We start from the raw sequence: 22828 nt of genomic DNA, 5'->3' as shown, positions 1-22828 counted from the left end.
TGAAATGCTGAAGCACGCCATTCTGAATATGATTCATATATGAATTATCATGTTGCTTAAAATCTTGTTAAGGCTGACTTTCTATTTCCAGCAATTGTGCTGTTGTGACTGGTGAAGACAGGCTGGGAAGCACACAGCCTGGTAGGCGTCGCCATTCTTCTTGAGGAAGCTCACCAACGGCCAGCGGCGCGACTTTTTACCAATTAAAGCAGACACAAGAGCGATGGCATATTGCGTTAAAGGCAGATCTGTGTGAGGTCGTCATTGTAAAGGGTTCTATTTTACGACCGTTTCGTGGTCGAACTGCACTGCAGCCTCGGAATGACACAGGAATAAAAGCCGCGTTATGGGAACGGAATTCAGGTGGGCATTGCTCTTTCATTACATAATTTTTTTTACAGTTTAATTAGGTATAATATGCTGCATGTTAGTTTGCATGTCTTTAAGAGTAAATGTCGAAAGATAAACGAGTGACTGTGTCAGGGCATAATGGTGTGAGAATACTGTTATCATGCACATCATCCTCTTCATCAGCGATAACCCTTATTGCTTACAATAAAATGCAAAGCACTTAATTATATAGTTGTGAATATAATGTCAAAGAGAAACCCTGATTTTGACCATATGAAATGTATATACACAGGGTATATAGGCCTATGATTTGAAATCCTTTCGGTGCAGCTTATAGTCCAAAATAAAAGAGCTTTCCAGTCAACCTCTGCGCGCAGTGGGGCCTGATTTTACAGTAGCATATATGTCGTTGTAGTTTCACGTTACACAGTCGTTACTGTGTTTGAATTACCGTCTTGTGACAGCACTGCAATATGCAGATCTGCCATTCAAACGGTTACAGATGCTGGAACTGTAGCATCATCGGACTGCAGCGTGAGGCTGTAGTACAGGGAGGTTTATGCATCAGCATTTCGGCTTGACTACAGGGCTAAGTGCCATCATGCAAACACAACACCGGCTAGCCAATGGGAGCACTTCTCCGCTGCTTCTTTGTAGCCTAAACATGTCCTTGATAGACAGACAGTAGACCCACTTTTGTGCGTTTTAAAGGCCTATATTCTCATAAATAAAGACTAGGGAAGTAAAGTATGATCGACACTGCAATATAATTTGAGCTATTTGACACAGAAAGACATCTTGCTGTTTTTCAGGTGAAGATTAATATTCTGTTGGTTAATGTTGAGTAGCTGGAGTATGAATTGTATACCTGATATTATACATCTTACACTAATGTTTACTGTGTAACTATAAGATCAGCCTCAGTCCCCCCCAAGGAGAAATGTCAAGGAATCGATCACCTTGATCCTCAGATTAGATTGATCATTCCAAAAATATGATGATTAGACGTCTACAACAAGGAATACCACGAACCAAATGTAGTCTGCTGAGTAAATGTCTGTTGACGTCAGATGTGTTTATATGTGTGACATAACATGATTGCTTTTGGTATTACTCGCTAGTCAGAGTGTAGCACATTTAGAGCTAAACAAACAAACAAAAAAAGGTTGTTCATGACCTTGTTTTGAAGTGAAATGCCACAGTGGATTATCACCGACAGAGACCTAGATTGGACGTTTTTCAAATCACAATTCAGTAGGGAGGGAGGCTCGCACACACACACACACACACACACACACACCAGACAAACACACACACACACACACACACACCAGACAAACACACACACACACACACCAGACAAACACACACACACCAGACAAACACGCACACACACACACACACACACCAGACAAACACACACACACACACACACCAGACAAACACACACACACACGCACACACACACACACCAGACAAACACACACGTTACATAAACGCACGCACAAACAAACACGGTCAAGCGAGGCTCCCGTAGACACACACACACACGTTCTTAGTCATGCACACTCAGACACTCAGACACTCTTCCTCCCTGTTGGTACGTCTCTCCCTGTCTTCTCCTTGACCTCCAACTGCGTGTCTCTTCACCCCTCAGCTGTGCTGCTGAACTGTGGGCCTTGGTGCTAATAGGCCTCCGACGCTGTTGTCCGGAGATACACTCGTTGTCTTCTACACCAAAAATGGCGCGGTGTGTGTGTGTTTGTGGGAGTGTGCGCGTGTGTTCGTGTGTTCGTCCCGAAACTGCTGAATATCTCACCCGGGACGGAAGTAGGAGACAGGAGAGGAGGGTTTATCAGCTGTCTGATATATATCCACATCCCTTTAGTATACGGTATTGCAGGGGTAAGTGTGTGTGTGTGTGTCACACTGGTGGTCCATGGTGTTGGTGGCGTCGAGCAGAGGCCCTGCTCCTCATGGTGCTGACTCTGCGAAACGGGGAGCAACTCGGTGACCTCCACACTCCTGGCTCAGGGACTGCTACTGCAGCCTCTCCGACACGCCACTGTTGTCCGTACACTTCACATTTGTAATTCCATCTGTATCCCTGTCCCCCTTCGTGTTTTGTTGTTGATGCTTGACGTCGTTCAATATCAGCAAATGTAGATGGGTAATGCAATCCCCCGGTTACCATCACTGAGTGTGTTCCATGTAGGAACGCTTGCTTTTCTTTTGATTATCATTTCGTAAGTGGTGGGCTATGGCTTTTCAAATGTGATTCTTTTTTGAGCACCTCTCTCCTCTGCCTACATGATTGTAGAATATGTAGAGTATATTCATTTAAACCAGGCTATATATTTTGCAAGCCATTTTCTAGTGAGGAAAACAGACCATTATATCTGGTCAATGTTGTCTTGGGAATTCTTTCTTATGGTGGTATTTCTGCTTTTTGTCATGTCATCTTTAGATCCTGTGTACATACTCACAAATCGGTATGGAACCAGGTGAAGTAAGAGTTTGAGAATTAAGGATGAACAAGGGAGAACAGTCAAGAGAGAACGTGTTGTTTGAAAAACATGACCGGGATGGAATGATTGACTCGTATGGTACAGTGTGTCTCACTAAACGGCGTGTATGATCAATAGGCAGCTGATGTGTTCAGGTAATACTAAACCGAGTAACCAGACCTGTTCTGACAGCCCCTGTTCAATGAGAAAACTGAGTACACACACAAACAATCGGCTGGAGGACATTGTGTACACAGGGCTATTGTACTCAGTGGCACAGGTGTGCCAGCGAAAGGAGTCATACACCGTCTCAGTTTCAGACTCTCACACCAGTGAGAAGGTTCTGGTCCTGGATCCGTTGCTAAGTGCTTGAAGCTCCAGGGAAACACCTTGCCTCCACACTCAGCTGGTCTCAGTTCAGTTTGGACTGGAATTGCGTGGGCGAATCAGATCAGTATCAGGGAAATGATCATCACTGTGGGAATTTGAAGTCGGTGTTATCTGTCCTGGTCACCCCATGCATGTGAACTACACTGGGACAGTTTGGTGTAATCCATTTGTGAGATTAGTGTTTGCTGCAGTCTGCATTATCTCTACCATGTTATTGAATAACCGAGAGACCTGGTGAGACTGTGGTTTAAAGCAAAGCAGACCAATGTGCTGTAATGGAACGTTACCTTTCTAAGTTAGCTTAATGATTTAAACCTAACTGAGTCATGGCGCCTTACAGTTAGTTTGCAGCCAGGTTGTGGAAAATAGTATTTTAAGACATTTTCCCTTGTGCTGTGTTCCAGGGAAAGAAACCGTCAGAAAATGGATTATTTTCGAAATGGGGAATTAAGAATCTAACTATATTTCTGAATGAGGCTACTTTCAGGAAACTCTGAGACAGAGTGAAGAACAGTCACACGCCACGTCAGATGGTTTGCCCAAAATGTGTCTGGTTATCTCTCAGGATCACCGTCAAAGCATCCGTACCCTGGTCATACCCAGAAAACACGCACAGGAAGTAGGAAGAAAGTAACCAATTATACACTAATATCATACGTAATTCGCTTTGCCAAGACAGAGCTTTGTCAAAGGAGGCCGTTTACAGACCACAATGTCATTACTGTTAGGATGAAGGGGGGTTTGGCTTGGGTGGGCTAGGCTTCTATTGGACAAGGTAAATACGTAATATGCAGTCAACAGTCCCTATAAGAGATGAGATGGGTCAGAAACAACAACCTCATGGTCCAATAGTCCAGTCACATGCACAGGGCCAACGGTACTGTGGAGATGTGATGTTGTTACATTTACATTTAGTCATTTAGCAGACGCTCTTATCCAGAGCCACTTACAGTAAGTACAGGGACATTCCCCCGAGGCAGGTAGGGTGAAGTGCCTTGCCCAAGGACACAACGTCAGTTGGCATGACCGGGAATCGAACAGGCAACCTTCGGATTACTAGCCCGACTCCCTCACCGCTCAGCCACCTGACTCCCTGATGTTGTTGAAGGAACAGGCCATGTGTCACCAGACTGACACAATGATCATGTAAATGAGATGGGAGCAACAACGAGGTCTGGTGCATCGTTAGTTACAGATTAGCGTGGGGGGCTGCCCTTGATCTCAAGAGTCCCCCGAGGCAGGGACAGACAGACAGAAGGGGGGGAGGGGGTGACACAGCGGGCAAGTAGGGGGTGGGGTGTTTTGATCAGAGTTTTTTCTGGTTGGGGGGGCTGGGGGGCTGGGGGGGGGGGTAGGAGGGCTAGAGGGATACATGTGTGGGGGGGGGGTAGGAGGGCTAGAGGGATACATGTGGGGGGGTGGGGGTAGGAGGGCTAGAGGGATACATGTGGGGGGGTGGGGTAGGAGGGCTAGAGGGATACATGTGGGGGGGGTAGGAGGGCTAGAGGGATACATGTGGGGGGGGTGGGGGTAGGAGGGCTAGAGGGATACATGTGGGGGGGGTGGGAGGCTTGATGGTGACGAGGCTGGACAATAGTGTTGACTGTTTCTGTGGTCAGTGAGAGCGAAGGAAAAGAAGCACTCAAGCACACACACACACGCACACACACGCACACAATGCGTTAATTGTGCACGTCGATTAACCGTTAAACGACAACACACACGGCACAGTGTTCACACGTTGGCTAGGGAGCACGGACACACATGGACACACACACAGCCACACGGATGCACGCTCTCCCTCTCACGCACCCACACAAACACCCCCCACCCCCTGCAGAATAGAGGCTACGGTGTCCCATCGCCTGCTCCCCCCGTCCTCTGCAATGAGGTCCCAAGTTCATCACGCAACCACCCCCTCTTCTCCCCCCGCTCTCGGCCTCCAGGGACGCCACAGCGAGGCAGCCAGTGCCACGCAAAAAAAACTAAAAACAAACCCTGCCTCGCCGGTGTGGTTCAGTAGTTGCAGGACCTTGATTCCGTCACCCCTACAGTATTCTGCCAGTCCTCCAGTAGTATCGCTCTGCCATTGCTCCAACCTCAGCCCCCCCTCCCCTCCTGCGTGACTCACACTCTCTGGAGTCTAGCCCGCTGCCTCCAATGACATTGGATGCTGTTCACTCCTTCCTGGAGTCTGGACAAACTCATGCCAACAGTGATGACCATCATCAGAGATACAGTGGATTTAGAAACCCGTCTTTACTTTTGATAGCAAAACACCCGGGTTTTGGGGCTTGGTGAAATATGTGATGCAAGGACTCCACTGTATTTATCCAATGAGGGTGAACATTTTATTTATTTTATTGACTTTATTGACTTATTTTATTTTATGATATCAAGGGTTAAGGCGTTACAGGTTTATTGCGTTGAAGGTAATGTAAAGGGTTGTTATTTGAGTTTGTCCGACTTAATCACCTCAGTGTGCTTTTCACATTAATCTCTGCAGCCATTATTTCGTTGTTTTGGAGGAGGCTCGTTCTTACAGAGAGTCTCCATTGTGACATTTCGGGATGCCGTGGACCGAGATGTTTCTCCCTCTCTGATGCGATTGGTCTCATGTGCTTGTTAATGGCTCTTTTGATTGGACGGGCCCTCGTACATGAATACAGCCCTTGTCCCCTCTTTCCCCCCTCTTCCTCCAGGCCTTTTCGGTCTTGCGCTCGTCTCCATGCTTTGGTAGTTGTGTGTCGGTGTGACCGCGCGGTGGCTGATTCTACAGGCTGCTATCGTGGTGCTCTATACTGTTACATTGGTTATTGTAGCTTTGCATAGGCTACTCTGGTCGGTTCTGACTTGGATACCAGGGGCTCCCCTCAGCCATTATTCTGCTGCACTCTGCTAGTGTGTGTGTGGTTGTGTGTGGTGTGGTAAGTGTGTTTTCTTGTTTAGCTGTGTGTCCTCTCGTCCAGCATTCTGCTGATAAGGAACTGTGCTTTCGGCCCACTCTCTCTCTCTCTCTCTCTCTCTCTCTCTCTCTCTCTCTCTCTCTCTCTCTCTCTCTCTCTCTCTCTCTCTCTCTCTCTCTCTCTCTCTCTCTCACTCTCTGTCTCTCTCCTCATCTCCTTCTGCAGATGTGCACAAGTCCCACGTTCTAGCAGGGTGTCCATTTGTTAGATTTATGCTAAATTACCCTCATCCTGCGCTTACCGGAGTGTGCGCGTTTGTGCGTATATGCTTGTGTGTGTGTGCACGTTTGTGTGCCAGCCAACTTCACTGGATTCGCCCGGTAACAGAGCTACCGGGCGAATCCCCCCCCCCCCCACATATACGTAATACGGGGCAGTGAACACAGACAACTAGCCACAGGGGTGGACTCAGACTGAGAAATGGCTCCCAGAATCCCTGTTAAACAGTAGCTGCAGGACGTCTCTGTGTCTGTCTCACACTGAGCTCCAGACTCTCCTACCCAGGGCTCGTCTGACGCTTCATGGCTGCAGCGTTGGACAGGGAAGTCAAGACTGGAGGGAGGGAGGGAGGGAGCGAGAAGGAGATGGAGGCAGTGAGAGAGGGAGATGGAGGGAAGGAGAGATAGAGGAAGATGGTGGGAGAGAGAGGGAGAAGGGGGAAGGGAGAGAGGGAGATGGATGGAAGGGGAGAGAGGGAAATGGAGGGAAGGAGAGAGAGAGGGAGATGGTGAGAGAGAGAGGGAGAAGGGGAAGGGAGAGAGGGAGATGGAGGGAAGGGGAGAGAGAGAGAGATGGTGGGAGAGGAGATGGAGGGAGAGAGGGAGATGGAGGGAGAGAGAGGCAGAAGGGGGTTAGGGAGAGATGGAGGGAGAGAGAGAGATGGTGGGAGGGGGAGAGGAGATGGAGGGAGAGAGGGAGATGGAGAGAGAGAGAGGCAGAAGGGGGTAGGGAGAGAGGGAGATGGAAGAAGGGAGAGAATAGGAGATGGATGGAGGGAGGGAGATAGCTGAGAGGAGACCTAGCCCTGCTCAATAGGGCCTGCAATTTAACAATGGCCAGTGAAATGTTGCACATTGCGAAGCTCGCGTAAACATGCTTTCCTTCACACATCCAAGGATTATCATGACAAACACTCAGTCATAACAGTACCCTTATCAGAAAATAGGATTGATGGATTAACTCCAGGGTTGAATTGCTATATTTTCCTCACTGTGAAATTACTGATAGATTTTGAACTCGACCATAAACGATAAAAAAAGAGGTATGTACACTGTTATCAGGCAGGTTTTCAGGAAATAATTCATTCAATTTCAAATCATTCATTACTCTTCCCCTTTCTGATTATGTTTGCTTCAGAACTACAGAAAAAATCCTAAATGAAACCCCCATTGCTAATGCTTGAGCTATAATTATCTTGAGCTAATCGCAAACCGACATTCGACTTCTAAGGATCCACATAATCGCTTCTTCTAAAGATAACGTCATGCTCAGGACCACAGAGCGATCAATACCTTCCACGCACTCTAATGTCTCTTAGATGCTAAGTGTCAGTGACTGGTCACTGAGAAGGGAAGTTTGGCTGATATTATTATGGGATGTGGTGACTGGGTGTGCTCGGAATGCCCGATGACATCACGATGACTCAGGTCCATACGCCCTCTTTAAATCTTTTGGTCCTGTAAGGATGTAGGTGGTTTGGTTTGGCTGTGTTGGACAGATATCCCTTGTATGGATATGTGTGTCGATCGCTGTAACGCTAATGGAATGGTGCTATTTTCTGAGTTTAAATCAGTCCATCCAATCAATCACACCAGTCAGTATCCAGTCAGTTCATAGTTCTTCATAGTGTTCTCAACCACCCTTTTTGTTCCTGACAGGTGAAGAACCCTGATTCTATTGGCTCCACGGCCCAACCCGACAGCCAACCCGGCCACAGCCCAGAGGGGGAGACGAGGTGAGGACATTCCACCCGCAGCCTCCCCCCCCCCCCCCCCCCGACAGGCCCACAGTGGATCGCTGCACCGCCGACCCCCCCACCACAGCCACCGCCATGTCCACCCCTAGCGGCAGCCCTGAGAGGGAGGGGGGCACGGGGGGGCCTCAGCTGGATGGCCTGGATCCCGACCCCACCTCCACGGGCAGCCCCATACTCAGCCCGGACTCCTCTTCCCATGATGCAACTCTGTCGGCACCGGCCGCCTCCCCGGCAGACTCGGAGAGCCTGAGCCCTGACGAGCTGGAGCTGCTGGCCAAGCTGGAGGAGCAGAACAGGTGAGACACGAGGCAACCCGCCCGGTCACACTCCTGTTATACTGGTTGTGGACCCGCCAAAGGCAGGCTACATTCACAATATTTACATATATATTTGTATAGACGTATACCTTTTATTTTACAAGGAAAGCCATTGAAGAACAACCTGGCAAGAGATTAAGGCCTCTTGTAGGGACAGGCCAGTTGCAGTGCCTGAATGTTTTAGGCTCAACATTTAAGGTTAAACAAAGAGTGACGTAGCTTGATGTAAGACAAACACTCAATTGACAAGGCCTAGTACATTCCCCAGTGGGACTTGTGCTTGAATCTTATCTAAAACTCAAATGGGGAAATAGCTGGCCTTTAGCTGTTTGGAGAGCTAGCTCACTTTAAGCTGTTGTGTCTACAGTAGAAGGCTCCCCTTACTTACAATAAGCCTACACAGATACGTTGTGTTTCTACTATCAGAGATGCAGCTTGGTGTTGATAACAGCCCGTGAACAATAGACTCAGTGTCGCTCTATTCTGAGGTGTGCCTCAAGGCCTAGTCATTTGACCGGACAAGTTGTCTCGAAAGGTTTTCGTTGTGTTTGTAATCATATTCCCCTGAAGCCTGTGTATAACTTTTCAACCCCTACAGGGTCCAACCCTTAAGCACTCAATACCCTAAGGATGCATCCAAGCATCTATCTACTTCTTTCTCCCGTTATATCTTTATATCAATCTTCATCCTCCATTTATATCATTATAGATATACATGTCAATCCAACTATCAGTGTGTAGCACGGTTAGTCCAGTAGCCTAGCAAGAGTTTGCACATGGTTGAAGATTAGCAGGAAGCAGCAGTTGTTATTAAGACTACCACTTAATAACAACCACTTTGCGCCTTTAGCACCCTGTTTCCATGCACGGCCTCTCGCGTGAGAAGCTCTAACCTCCAAAAACGGTGGTTCTTCCTCGTCTCGTGTCCCAGGCTTCTGGAAGCCGACTCCAAGTCCATGCGCTCGATGAGCGGCTCGCGGCGCAACAGCGGCTCCTCGCTGGTGTCCAGCTCCTCGGCCTCGTCCAACCTCTCCCACCTGGAGGAGGACACCTGGATCCTGTGGGGGCGCATCGTCAACGAGTGGGAGGAGTGGAGGCGCAAGAAGGACAAGCTGCTGAAGGTGAGGGGGGGAGGGGGGATGGAGGGATGAAGCGAAGAAGGGATTCTGACTTGTTCTAGGGAGGGGGAATCAAACGGGATGAAGGGAGAGAAAAGCTGAAAATGGAGGTCGTCCAAAGGGACCAGGAAGGGTGGTTGTTTTGGACGAGGGACACGGGTTGGATGCAAACAAACGAGAAGCCTGGAGTTGATCTCTCCTCACTTCCCTTCCACTTCCAATCTCTATTTCTATCTCCCTGCCTCTCCATCTCCCCCTTTCTCTCTCTCCCCCCCCCCCCCCTCTCTCTCTCTCTCTCTCTCTCTCTCTCTCTCTCTCCCCTCTCTCTCTCCCCCCTCTCTCTCCCCCTCCCCTCTCTCTCTCCCCTGCCCCCAGGAGCTGATCAGGAAGGGCATCCCCCATCATTTCCGGGCCATCGTGTGGCAGTTGCTGGGCAACGCCACAGACATGCCCGTGAAGAACCAGTACTCTGAGCTGCTGAAGATGTCGTCACCCTGCGAGAAGCTGATTCGCCGGGACATCGCCCGCACCTACCCCGAGCATGAGTTCTTCAAAGGCCAGGACAGCCTGGGCCAGGAGGTGCTCTTCAATGTCATGAAGGTGACCGGCCTTGAACTTTTGACCTTTGGCCTTTTATGCTCTGTTTTCCTCCATGTTATGTACACATACCAACAAAAAAAAGGATGATCTTTTTCAGTCACCAATTACAGCTTGGTACACCTGTAGCATTTATAAATCCTGTGTGTACCTGGTCATGTGCAGAACACAGTACTGTGTTTAGGTGTGTGAGTATGTTTGCATGTGTGGTAGGGGTATGTTTATGGTCCTATACCTCACGTGGACCTGTGTGTTCCAGGCATATTCTCTGGTGGACCGGGAGGTAGGCTACTGCCAGGGCAGTGCCTTTATCGTGGGACTGCTCCTCATGCAAGTAAGTACACAGTCGCACACACACACACATGCACACACACACCCTCACAAATGAAGACAAACACAGACAGGCACTTGACCTCCCTCCACCTTCCCTTCCGGAATGTTCCAGATGCCAGAGGAAGAGGCGTTCTGCGTTTTCGTGCGTCTGATGCAGGAGTATCGTCTCCGGGAGCTGTTCAAGCCCAGCATGGCCGAGCTGGGTCTCTGCATCTACCAGTTTGAGTACCTGCTCCAGGTGAGCAGGAGACTTAGAACACCACTTACTGGTATCTACTGTCACGGTGAGCCCAATGTGAAAGTGGGACTTTGAACAGGTTCCTGCCTAACCTTTCTGAGTTTGCTTGTATCGACTGCGGAATTCAGGAAGAGGAACGATTCCTAAAATACAAAACCCAGACACAGGGAAAACATTGTCCACAGGGGGGCAGCAGATATACTCATCATACTCGTGAGAGAGCCACAGATGAGATATTTAGTGGAAATGTGTTTGGCTTTCAACGCTGTCCCCTTATTATCATTTTTATGAAAACAACATGCTTTTCCTCTCTCTCTCTCTCTCTCTCTCTCTCTCTCACTCCTCTCTCTCTCTCTCTCTCTCTCTCTCTCTCTCTCTGTCTCCCGTCTCTCTCTCCATCCATCCCTTCTTTTCTTCCCTCCACTCAGGAGCAACTGCCAGAGCTGAACGTCCACTTCCGCTCTCAGAGCTACCACACGTCCATGTACGCCTCCTCCTGGTTCCTCACCCTCTTCCTCACCTTCCTCCCCCTGCCCGTCGCCACGCGCATCTTCGACATCTTCATGTATGAGGTGAGAGACCCGGCAAACATGCGACATTATTGTTGATTATTATTATTATTGAAAAACATTGGGGCGTGTGTGTGTGTGTGTGTGTGTGTGTGTGTGAATCGTGGCATGTTTAGCAGTGCTTGGGCTGTTTGTACTGACTCAGCTAATGGGGCACTATGGGGAACAATGAAAAAACAGTTGAGGTCAATTGAGGTCAGGTCAGGCTGGTTTACTTGTGGCTGTTTGTGAGTCTGCAAAATGATTCGGGGTGTGGGGTTCTCACCCTTTGCTCCTCCTCCCCCCCCCAACCCACCAACCCCCCACAGGGTCTAGAAATCATCTTCCGCGTGGGCATGGCCATCCTGCAGTACAACCAGACAGACCTCATCCAGCTGGACATGGAGGGGATGTCCCAGGTGAGTCAAGTCACCGCCAGCGGGCACGCCGCTGCTCCCTATTGAGCGGCCTTGTCATTCAATGTGACTCTCTCTCTCTCTCTCTCTCTCTCTCTCCCTCCCCTCTCTCTCTCTCTCTCTCTCTCTCTCTCTCTCTCTCTCTCTCTCTCTCCTCTCTCTCTCTCTCTCTCTCTCCCCCCTCACTCTCACTCTCTCTCTCTCTCTCCATCTCTCTCTCTCACTCTCTCTCTCTCGTCTCCATCTCTCTCTCTCTCTCTCTCTCTCTCTCTCTCTCTCTCTCTCTCTCTCTCTCTCCCCCTCCACTCCCCCTCACTCTCCCTCTCTCTCCCTCTCTCTTTCTCTCTCGTCTCTCCCTCTCTCTCTGATTCCATCTCCGTCCCTCTGGCAGCACTTCCAGAAGGTTATTCCTCATCAGTTCGACAGCTGCACAGACCAAGCTCATCCTGAGGGCCTACCAGGTCAAGTACAACCCAAGAGGATGAAGAAGTAAGCTGCACGTTTGGATCTTCCATTTGGTTTATAAATGAATAATTAAGAAGCCATATGCCAGAGGAGGGTGCTGTTAATCAGATCCACTGGGACATGATTTGATAAAGCTGCTGTTGTTGTTGTACACATATACTGATGGGAATGTATATCCACTAACTGTCCAAAAGGCCGGAGATTAGAAAATGAGTTTGAGATGAATCTTGTTCAACTGATATTGATGAAAGTGTTATCATCTGTATTTGGTCAGGCTTGAGAAAGAGTACACCACAATCAAGAACAAAGAGATGGAGGAGCAGATAGAGATCAAGGTGAGAGGGATGTCTGTCTAATATGTTCCAACCTTGTTTGAACTCATATTACAGAAGCATTATTGGAAGGGTTATATCAAGGACTAATCCCCTTTCCCCCCTTCTTTCTCTCCCTTTCTCTATCCCTTAATCTCTCTCCCACTCCTTTTCTCTCTCTCTGTCTCCCCACACACACACACACACACACACACACACACACACACACACATACACTCAGAGGTTACGCACAGAAAACAGGCTACTGAAGCAGAGGATTGAGACACTGGAGAAGGTAAGAGAGATTGGGTTAGATTTAGTCACTTACAGTTTTTCACAATTGCTAAAACACAGTCACCCATTTTCTCAAAACTGTAAACACAAAACGTCTCTGAAAACCTCTGAATCCTCTTGCAAAATGAAACTTTCGCCTCAAAAACAGATTTACCTGTGCTCAAAATCAAACACTGCTCTCAAATCATAAACAAATTGATCAAAATTATATACACTATCAAGCAGTCAGTAAACAATACACCAAAAAATAGAAAACACATTGTTCAAAACATATAGTTCTCAGGGAGAAGTACATTTTTACGTAATCTCAAAACAAATTTCATATTTATCCGTCATTGTCTTTTGATGAACAAAAACATGTTCTATCATAGTATCTTAAAATGTATCAGAAATTACTACTCTGCTTTGCTCTTTGCAATTGTTTTGTTCTTTCTCCCCCTTGTACCCCTATACAGTACTGTACCCTGCATCTCACTACTCACAACTCACTCTTGTTCTTTGTTGTTATGAACCTGCAACCAGTCAAAATCTATTGAGCAGTCAGTACTGTTACTGTAACAAATGGAAAGCACAATGTTCAGGGCCATACAATTTGTTCATTGTACAGTATACAGCCTACAATGCACTGTACTACAGTATACAATACTGAAAGGGACAAAAATCAAAGGAGTAAACACGTGATCAATGTGCTTTTTCTTGTCTTTGGGCTGGGTTAGGCCAGAGAACTTTCTCGACATCACAAGCAATATTTTCCCACCTTCAACAACCCGTTTGCTCTCTGAACTGGCTTATATTGGTTGTGTCACATCATTTGAAACAAGTGAAATCAATTTTGAGTGGTTGTGTTTAATCAATGACATGTTTTCTCTATTTGTATTTGATTGTTGCCATTTGTGTTTACCAGTATGGATGACATGTGCATTAGAGTGCAGAATGTGTTTTAAAAATGAGAATGTGTTTAGAGTTTTGCTGAACAGACTAAGTGAGATCTGCAAATTGTGTTTTACCATGTGAAATGGTTTAAGGTATTGACAACAGACATGCACAATTAGCTACATGAGTTCAGGCAACTGAGAACTTTGTTCAGCCAATGGGTTTTAGTGTTTTAGCAATTGAGAAAAACTGTAATGGTCACGTGACTCAGCTTTGTGACTCACAGCTTTGTGACTCACAGTAAGATCAAAGTGATGTGTCCCTCATGAATGTTAATATGATACATCGTACTGGTACTTTAGATCAGTGAGATCATTTTCTATCGAACGCATTTAAAGGTAACGAGGGTTGCGTGCGTGCGTGTGTGTGTGTGTCCGTGTGTGTGCTTGTGTGTGTGTGTCCGTGTGTGTGCGTGTGGGAGAGAATGAGAGAGTGCTTCGATTTCCTTCTTTCTCTCTGCTGTTTTTGTGAGCAATACTTTTCTCTCTCCTTTTTCTCACCATCTTTGCATCCAACGGTTCAACACCCCCCCCCCCCCCCACACCCTCCTCCGCACACACACACACACCACACAAACCACAACATGTTTTCCTTCTAATGGGTTGTCAAACGTGTTTTGTTTTCGTTTAATTTATTTTTATGATTTCTCATTTTTCCCCTTTTCACCCTTAAAAATATTACTTTTTTTCTTCTTCTCTGCACTCTGTTTCTTTTCCCCCTTTCTATTGTTGTCTTTTATTTTTATCCATCCATCCCATCCTCTCTGTCTCCTTCTTCTCTTGGCCATCCTCCTCTTCCTCCCCTCCGTCGCTACTGTAGGAGAGCGCTGCTTTGGCAGACAGACTGATCCAGGTACAGTACTGAATAAACCACCTGGTCACTATCCTGTCCTCTACTCCTCCCTGGCTTCCTTCCTTCCACCTGCACTGCCTGTCTCCCTCTCCAGAACGGCTTCAAAATAATATCGATTTGTTTGGCATGACAGAATGTTTGTTTTTGTACTTGTCTATTTGTGTTATTGTATGTACGTTTTTTTGGACCACGCTACCCCCAATCCATCTGCCCTTGACAGCATGTGGATCCATGTGTACATAGCAGGAATTCTCATGTGTAGTTTTACTGCCCTGCATGTGAAAAGACTTAGTACATGTGTGCTCCCACGCCCTGTTTCCGGCCCTGCCAAAATTAGCGGGATCATATTTAATTCTAATGTAATTTCAGCTGTTAGATTATTTGATATTTTAACAAGTCACAGCATGTAAACCATCACAAACGGCATTAATCCTAGAACAGCGTGTTTTGCATCTGAGTACGACAGAAGTACAATCACAAACTAGTCATAAATGGCCCACCAATGTCTAAAACTCAACAACAACAAAAAACACGCTTCTCCCCTCACGCTGTCTCGCTCTGTCCAGGGTCAGGTGACCCGGGCCCAGGAGGCAGAGGAGAACTACGTGATCAAGCGGGAGCTGGCGGTGGTGCGTCAGCAGTACAGCACGGCCAGCGAGAGCCTGGGGAGAGCCCAGGACACCATCCAGGAGCTACAGCAACACAAGGTAGCTGGCTTGCTGTCTGGACCAGGGCCCGGGGAAAACACGTCTCTGGCGTGATGAGAGGACGCTAGTGTGGGTCAAAAAAGACTGGGATGAAAGAACAAAAATGGAAGAATGAAAGAAAGAGAGAATGAAGAGAAACAGAGGGAAAAAAGCGAGTGGATGAAACACTGGTATTTGCAGGCTGAGGTGAAACAGACCTGATTTTATCCAAGCTCATTTTAGCATCTGCCCATCTTTATTTGATTTACTTTGATATGGTATTACATGTACATGTATCAGTGGGCATGGATGGGTTTGGGGATTCTTGCTGCTATGAGAAGCATGTCCTCTGTGGTTACTCTTCACCTCAAGGTGGACATCGCCACTCTGCATACTTGCAATCGACACGTTCCTTGTCCATTTAAAAGATATTCACACACAAAATATCGATGACATGGTAGAAAAGATAATTGTTCTGTAAGACGAAACGGTTCATTTCCGGCGCGAGCACAGAAGAGTGTCAAAATGAATATCCTCTTCGTGTTGGGTTTTGACCTCAATCTTGCCAGGGTGACACGGGTGGTGCAGTTCAGTGAGAAATTCAGAACACTTCTTCTGAAAAGTTATCATATTACAATACTGACACAGAACAAACACCGTACACCGTTTTTTTTCACTACTGAATTATGAACTGTATGTTCTTTGAGAAAACCGGATGAAGTCTTTCAGTAAACAAGATAAATCAGAGCACAGTACATACTATTACGATGAGTTCATCTTTAAGCCGGGAGACAGGATACTGTTTAGGGCTTCGACTATAGAGGACAAGTTCAAATCTCAAATACAGGAAAGAAATGTGTTTCAAAGTATCACAGGAAATCAATCACTTCCACTGTGGCTATTTGAGGCTCAGGGCATACATTGCCCTGTATACATCAGAATGTACAGTACGTTCTCTATATCACTAAGGCCATTCTACGTAGCCTATTGGCTGTCCATATTTTGGATGGAGCTGAATGTGATGTTACACCGCTAGTGGCTCTACACAAGCTACATGCTAATTGGTTAAACATGCCACCCAGCTGGAAGGAAACAATCGTTTCTCAGTCCTCGAGCTGCTACCGTTTTCTTGCAGCTGAGTGGTGAATCCATGTGCAAGGGTGTGCAGGGTGTTGCAGAGACACAGCCGGCACTTGTGTGACACTGCCTTTAGGTGTTTTGGGCCGAAATGCCCCGAGCATGGCTCTCATTCTCCCCCAATTGATCTCTGTCCTAGTTTGGGTTTTGCCCATTTACATATATATCATGAGATTAAACATCCATTCTTCTTTTAGTTTGGTTTTCAGTAGGATCACCACTCTGGGCATTTGACTAGTTTTAGTTTCAGGCTTGGTTTCTCACACATTCACACACACACACACACACACACACCCATTTGTCACACTCAGTCACAGAGCAGAAGTGTGAGAGAGTTGGGTGTGTGGGAAAGGGCATGTGTGTGTGTGTGTGTAAGTGTGGTAGTGTTTGTATGGTTGTGAATGGGAGTAGTTGCAGCTGTGATGACTAGTGTGTGTGTTCATGAAGCTGAATTCACACACCTCCAGTTTCTCCTTTCTCACTCATATTGAGACCGAGGGCCTCATTTACTAACAGGATTGTGCCCATTTCAGGCGTACAATAGCGGGTAAAGACATAAAACCGTATTTACAAAGGCAGCGCACTTGAGTAAAAACGCAGATTACCGCTGCTGGGAGGGTATAAGGGAAAGTGGGCGTGTGCCGCAAAGAGATGGGAGGAGAGGTGTATTTCTTCCTTGTAACATGTTTATGTTAGCTGTAACTTCGTGAACCAATATTTCTATCTCCTGTTCGCTGAACCTTCTTTTTCTTTTCCTCGTATCACCCATGGTGTCAGTAACATGCAGGCGATTTTTCCCGTCTTTTAACCGCGCGCTAATTAACACTAAAGGGCGGAGTAAGGCGCTGATTGCCCGACGAGGACCTGGTTTGATAAATACAACGCAAAATGTGGAAACACACCGTGCCCTATTTGCGGTTGGGCAGAGGCGCAGATTAAGCTGCGGTCGCAATGTTAGTAAATGAGGACCTGAAACCTGTGGAGGGGGCTTGAAATACAAAATCAGAGGAACTCTTTCTCACCGTGTCACTGTAGAATTTCTTTTTTCTCTCTCAGTGATATGATAAGATAAGAAAACGTTACTGTCCATTAAATCGACATAGAATGGACATTTGCCAGCATTCTGGCAACGGTATAGAACTAACCATAAAGAAAAACTAAAATACATCAAATATATTTTCAGCAGCAGGAGTGATCATGGGCGGGGGGGGGGGGGATTTTATCATGACCTTGTTTAGAATGGCCACTGCAGAGGGCACACATCATTTCCTGTGGGAAAGAGGTCAGAGGCCAGACGTTATGAGAAAGCTGTACACCAGCTGTACACCAGCTGTACACCAGCTGTACACCAGCTGTACACCAGCTGTACACCAGCTGTACACCAGCTGTACACCAGCTGTACTCCTCCCCACTTCCAGGTGGAGGAGGGTAGTCATGCTGATGAGGAGGTGGAAGATAAGGATGAAGACAGTGGTATGGCGTTCCCTGAAGGCTAGCACACCTTCATGTGTGATCGACATGTGGGGTCTCAGTCTCTTACTGGTGTATTTGTCTCTCAGTACACCGAGCAGTTTGTGATTGGTCAAAATGTGGGGTCCCGGTGTCTGATTGGTGTATTTGTCTCTCAGTACACCGAGCAGTTTGTGATTGGTTCAAATGTGGGGTCCCGGTCTCTGATTGGTGTATTTGTGTCCCAGTCCCCCGAGCAGTTTGTGATTGGTCAAAATGTGGGGTCCCGGTCTCTGATTGGTGTATTTGTCTCCCAGTACACCGAGCAGTTTGTGAACGGTCTGCAGACACAGCTGGAGCAGTCTCGGTTGCAGGAGGCGGAGCTACTGGGCGCCCTGAAGCAGATGCAGGACAAGGTGCTGGACCTGGAGAAGGTGAGCTCCCACCGTGGATGTGCGCGGGCGTTTGGATCGGATGTATCGCGTGTGTGTTTTACGTTCTCGTGCGTCGGTGTGCTTATTCCGTCTACGAGGGTCGTGTGTTTTCCACGTCTGTGTGTTTCACGTCTGTGTGTTTCACCTCTGTGTGTTTCACCTCTGTGTGTTTCACGTCTGTGTGTTTCACCTCTGTGTGTTTCACGTCTGTGTGTTTCACCTCTGTGTGTTTCACGTCTGTGTGTTTCACCTCTGTGTGTTTCACGTCTGTGTGTTTCACCTCTGTGTGTTTCACGTCTGTGTGTTTCACCTCTGTGTGTTTCACGTCTGTGTGTTTCACCTCTGTGTGTTTCACGTCTGTGTGTTTCACCTCTGTGTGTTTCACGTCTGTGTGTTGGGGGTCAGATGGCTGAGCGGTTAGGGAGTCGGGCTATTAATAAGAGCGTCTGCTAAATGACTAAATGTAAATGTTTCACACGTCTGCTACGTGTGTTTCCTCTCCGTGGTGCGCGCGGCTCCAGAGGAGCAGCTGCCTGCCTGATGAGAACAACGTGGCCCAGCTGCAGGAGGAGCTGAAGCAGCTGAAGCTGCGGGAGCTGGAGACCCTGACCTCCTTCAGGGAGATGCAGGACGCAGTGACTGACCTCAACCAGCGCTGGCAGGTACCACACACACACACACACACGCAGGCAGCATGAACACACCGGGGACCTTTGCACGTGCTTCATTCCCCCGGGCTCCTCCCCCCCTCCTCCCCTCCACCCTCCTCTCCCCCCCCCCCCTCCTCCCCCCCCCCCTCCTCTCCCCCCCCCCCCCTCCTCCCCCCCACCCTCCTCTCCCCCACCCCCCCCACCCCCACCCTCAGCACCACATGTCGCGGGGCAGCGGCGGCGGCGGTCATTGGAAGGAGTCCCCCAAGAAGAACGCCATGAACGAGCTGCAGGACAAGCTGCTGACGGTGCGCCTGCGCGAGGCTCAGGCCCAGGCCGACCTGCGCGAGGTCAAACTCAAAGCCCTGCAGCTGGAGAGCCAGGTCAGTCCGGAGGGTGCCTTGGCGTCGAACCTCATTCGAAGGGAGCTTCCCTTTATCAATGTTGTCATGTTATTAAAGGGAACTTCACGTAGTCTGCTTGAACGACCCATAAACATGAGCCCCCCTTCCTACCCTCCCTCCCTATCTTTTTTTGTGCTCCCTTAAGAACCAGATCAACAGTAAGCTGATTGGCCGCCACGAGCAAGAGGGTGTGGCCCAGCAGGAACGGACACAAGTGCTAGCCAATCAGAACAAGGGGCTGCAGACCCAGCTGAACGAGATGAAGCGGAAGCAGTCCGAGTTTGACTGCAAGGTGCGGGGGCGAGAGAGCGAGAGGCAGGGAAGAAAGGAATGGAATAGAATCTTGTGGAGAGATAGTGGGTGAAGGGATCGGGGAACGACTGAGATGTGAAGAGAGGGAGAGAGAAGGATGGAGTGGAGGGGAGAGAGAGAAACAGGGAGGTACTAAAGGAGGGCGACGAAAGGGGGGATGGAGGTGTGTAGTAAAAACGGGAGAGAAGGACCAGAGAGTGAACGAGAGGGTGCAGGACAGACGAGTGCTGCCAAGGTGACTCTAGATGGGCGGGGGGGGGGGGGGGGGGCGTTGTGTGCATCTGCAGCACGACCAGACGATCAGTTAGCACAAAGGAACGTCGGCTTCGACTCATGAAAGCTTTGTGGTCCGGTAGAGAGGCAGAGCGTTAAGAGAGAGACGCGGCGCTTTTCTTTTCTTTTTTTTCTCTCAATCTGCTTTCCGTCCCTCAGAGCAAAGAGGAGGTGATGGAGGCTCGCCTGCGAGAAGCAGAGAACATGGCGGCCATGGCTGAGCTAAGACAGAAGGTCGCCGAGCTGGAGATACAGGTAACACATTGTTTGTGTGTCTGCGTGTGCGTGTGTGTGTGTGTGTGTGTGTGTGTCTGTGCATGCATGTCTTATCACTTCTATCTCCATGTCCCGCAGAAAGAGGAAGGATTGATCCAGGGGCAGTTAAACCACTCCGACTCCAGACAGTACATCACCCAGCTCCGGGACCACATCGCTGAGCTCAAGAACGAGGTCAGACACACACACACACACACACACACACACTGTGACCACCCTTCTGTGGTCCACAAAAAAAACGATTGCCTTTCCCCTTTTAACAGCCCTCAGAGATGTGTGAGAACCCTAGCTTCAGTGCGTAAACACTCGCGCTTTCAGGCCTGTGCTTGCTCATTCAGAGAGGAGGTGTGCGTGACAGTAAACGTTACGCGTCAACAGAGAAGGTGTACTGGGACGGCCCTGAACTTTGCAATTTTCTCTAAGAGTGTATTCGCTATTTCTTAGAGTGCAAATATTTGTCATATGCGAAGGCTTTTCCGCCCAAAGGGAAACAAAACCTGCGTGACTGTGTCTGAGAAAAGATCACATGTAAAATACAACACTTACGTCGTAATCAGAGACAGTGTGTCGGTGCGATTATACAGTAAGGTGGAGTCGGGGGCGGGGGGTGGAGTCAGGGGGGGGGGGGGTTGACAGAGAACATGTTAAAGTGACCCAGGAAGATACAGGACGCGTGTAAATATGTGTACTTGTATTTGTGTCACATCTACTCTGCCTGGCAGCGCAGCCTAGATTTGTTTGATCTACCGTGTAAAAAGAATGAGTGATTTAATGGGAGGAAGAGGTGGGCGGATGCACACTCATTTCATTTCCATTGGTTAACCACTAAGCCCCTCCCCTTTTCACTCAGCCCAACTTGTCCTGACTCACTTTGACACCTGTACTCTATCACACACATCTGTGTGACTTGTAAGAAAAAACACACACACGGCAGGCACTCGCACACTTTCTGACGCACATGGAGATATTGGCTGTGGCTTGCGTCTGTCACGCAATTACGCCCACCACACACCAGCAGTGCTGACTGGGCCCACAGTTCTTTAGAAAACACCAAATCAGATGATGGAGGACCCCCAGAAATCTGAAAAAGGGTAAATCGGAAACCACACATGCTCTGATTTGCTATGAACGTAGCGGCCTAGTTGCAATTTCCTGGGCACATAGATCAAGAACATACTGTGAAAAACCACAGGTGCCCCTCACCGCAACCTAAACATGACTACCTGGCAAGGTTCGCCTATTGACAACTGTGACATATTGTACTGTTTGTACAATCCCCCCCCAAATCCTTCGAAATAGATGCAGCCGTGACAGAACTGATTTGTTGACGGTGTAACCTTGGTATAGTACTTCTTAAAAATATATTCTCCTTTTGGCCTATTTAGGTCAGGCAGCTCCGCGGACAACCCTCTAAGTTCCCCCCCGGCTCCCGCGTCAGCAGCAGCGGTAACTACCAGGACCTTTGCCTGGCCAGCCCCGCCTCGGCCGAGGGAGACTACCTGAGCTCCGACGAGGACCTGCTGCCTAGCCCGCTGCCTGCCAACGCCCTCTACCCGGCCCTGCCCGGGCCCTGCCACCCTTCGGCCCGCCTGGACAGCGAGGGGAGCACCGACAGCGAGGCGGAGGAGCGGACGGCGCCCCACCCAGACGCCCACCACAACCCCCCGCAGCTGTACGGAGGTATGGTGTGTGCAGCCGAGACTCTGGACAACTAGGCTGCAGTAGCCCTGATGGACAACGGTGGCCCCTGACTCCCCCTGGGAGGGTTACTGATGTGACCTGACGACCCTGATCCACGCTCCACGCTGTCAACCACGGAAGCGCTCCCCCCCTCCTCTCCCCCCCTCCGCTCCAGGGACACTTCGGCCTCTCTCTCTCTCTCTCTCTCTCTCTCTCTCTCTCTCTCTCTCTCTCTCTCTCTCTCTCTCTCTCTCTCTCTCTCTCTCTCTGACGTCTCTCCATTTCTCCTCTCGTCTCTCTGAACGACCTCTCAGTCCTTATCTCTCGGTCGCTCATCTACCCTGTTCCCACAGAATCAGTTGTTGCCAAATCATTGCATCTCCTATCCGTCTCTCTCCCTTTTCCACGCTCTCTCTCTCTCTCTTCGGTTTGCCGTGGGTCCCTGCCCTCCCTGTGGGGGTATTCATTTAGCCATTCTCCCTTTTCTTGCCCTTTTCAATTCATTCCCACATCACCCACCGGACCAGGGCAAAGAACCGTTTCTTCCAGTACTCCCTCTCACTGTGCAGAAGAGACAAACACATACATATTCACACAGCGAACCCAGAGGAAATAATAAATGGGCCATTGATGAACTCGTCTTTTCGCCATGAAACGCTGACCCTTAAACAAACTGGAGCAGTTGTCTACTGTGCAGAAAATCATGACTGGGTACCCGGTTTGAGTGAAAGAAGGAGTGAAAACGTGTGGCCTACTTGTGGGGTTTGAATCTGCACACATGGTACTTTCCAGTGATGAAGGTGAGAAGAGGTCCCCTGCAAAGCCCAGCGTTTCTGTCTCTCCCTCTCTCTCGTCCTCCCACCCTGTACCGTAAACAAAGACTGTCAGAGTGGAACGACTACAAAGTTGACCTCCT

At 48.6% G+C, this 22828-nt stretch overlaps 1 protein-coding gene across 2 annotated transcripts; it reads left to right on the top strand.

Annotated features, from left to right (window-relative positions):
• The first annotated feature begins 14 nt into the window (after window positions 1–14).
• evi5l (ecotropic viral integration site 5 like) lies at window positions 15–22568 on the top strand. 2 transcript variants are annotated; one of them, XM_062448344.1, is made up of 20 exons: window positions 17–363; window positions 8092–8485; window positions 9438–9627; window positions 10000–10224; window positions 10481–10555; window positions 10667–10792; window positions 11221–11364; window positions 11670–11759; window positions 12148–12245; window positions 12496–12556; window positions 12774–12827; window positions 14579–14611; window positions 15178–15318; window positions 18201–18317; window positions 18839–18979; window positions 19183–19350; window positions 19517–19663; window positions 20116–20211; window positions 20311–20406; window positions 21618–22568. In XM_062448344.1, exons 2-20 carry the CDS (start codon window positions 8265–8267, stop codon window positions 21945–21947), a joined length of 2553 nt encoding a protein of 850 aa, XP_062304328.1. In that variant the 5' UTR covers window positions 17–363; window positions 8092–8264; the 3' UTR covers window positions 21948–22568. The 2 variants fall into 2 exon arrangements, with proteins under 2 accessions (XP_062304329.1, XP_062304328.1); XM_062448345.1 differs by lacking the exon at window positions 14579–14611 and having other exon boundaries at window positions 15–363.
• The last annotated feature ends 260 nt before the right edge of the window (window positions 22569–22828 follow it).

This window comes from Osmerus eperlanus, chromosome 22, assembly GCF_963692335.1.
Source record: "Osmerus eperlanus chromosome 22, fOsmEpe2.1, whole genome shotgun sequence".
NCBI lineage: Eukaryota > Metazoa > Chordata > Actinopteri > Osmeriformes > Osmeridae > Osmerus > Osmerus eperlanus.
The sequence above is the reverse complement of the archived record's forward strand: the minus strand, read 5'-3'. Positions and strand labels throughout refer to the sequence as shown.

What these genes read in the sequence shown, in the direction of transcription:
- evi5l (XM_062448344.1), top strand. Translation starts at nt 8,265, where the DNA reads ATGTCCACCCCTAGCGGCAGCCCTGAGAGGGAGGGGGGCACGGGGGGG. An exon ending in AGAAGGACAAGCTGCTGAAG is followed by an intron (nt 9,628 to 9,999) that starts GTGAGGGGGGGA and finishes CCCTGCCCCCAG; the next exon opens with GAGCTGATCAGGAAGGGCAT. An exon ending in ACATGGAGGGGATGTCCCAG is followed by an intron (nt 11,760 to 12,147) that starts GTGAGTCAAGTC and finishes TCCCTCTGGCAG; the next exon opens with CACTTCCAGAAGGTTATTCC.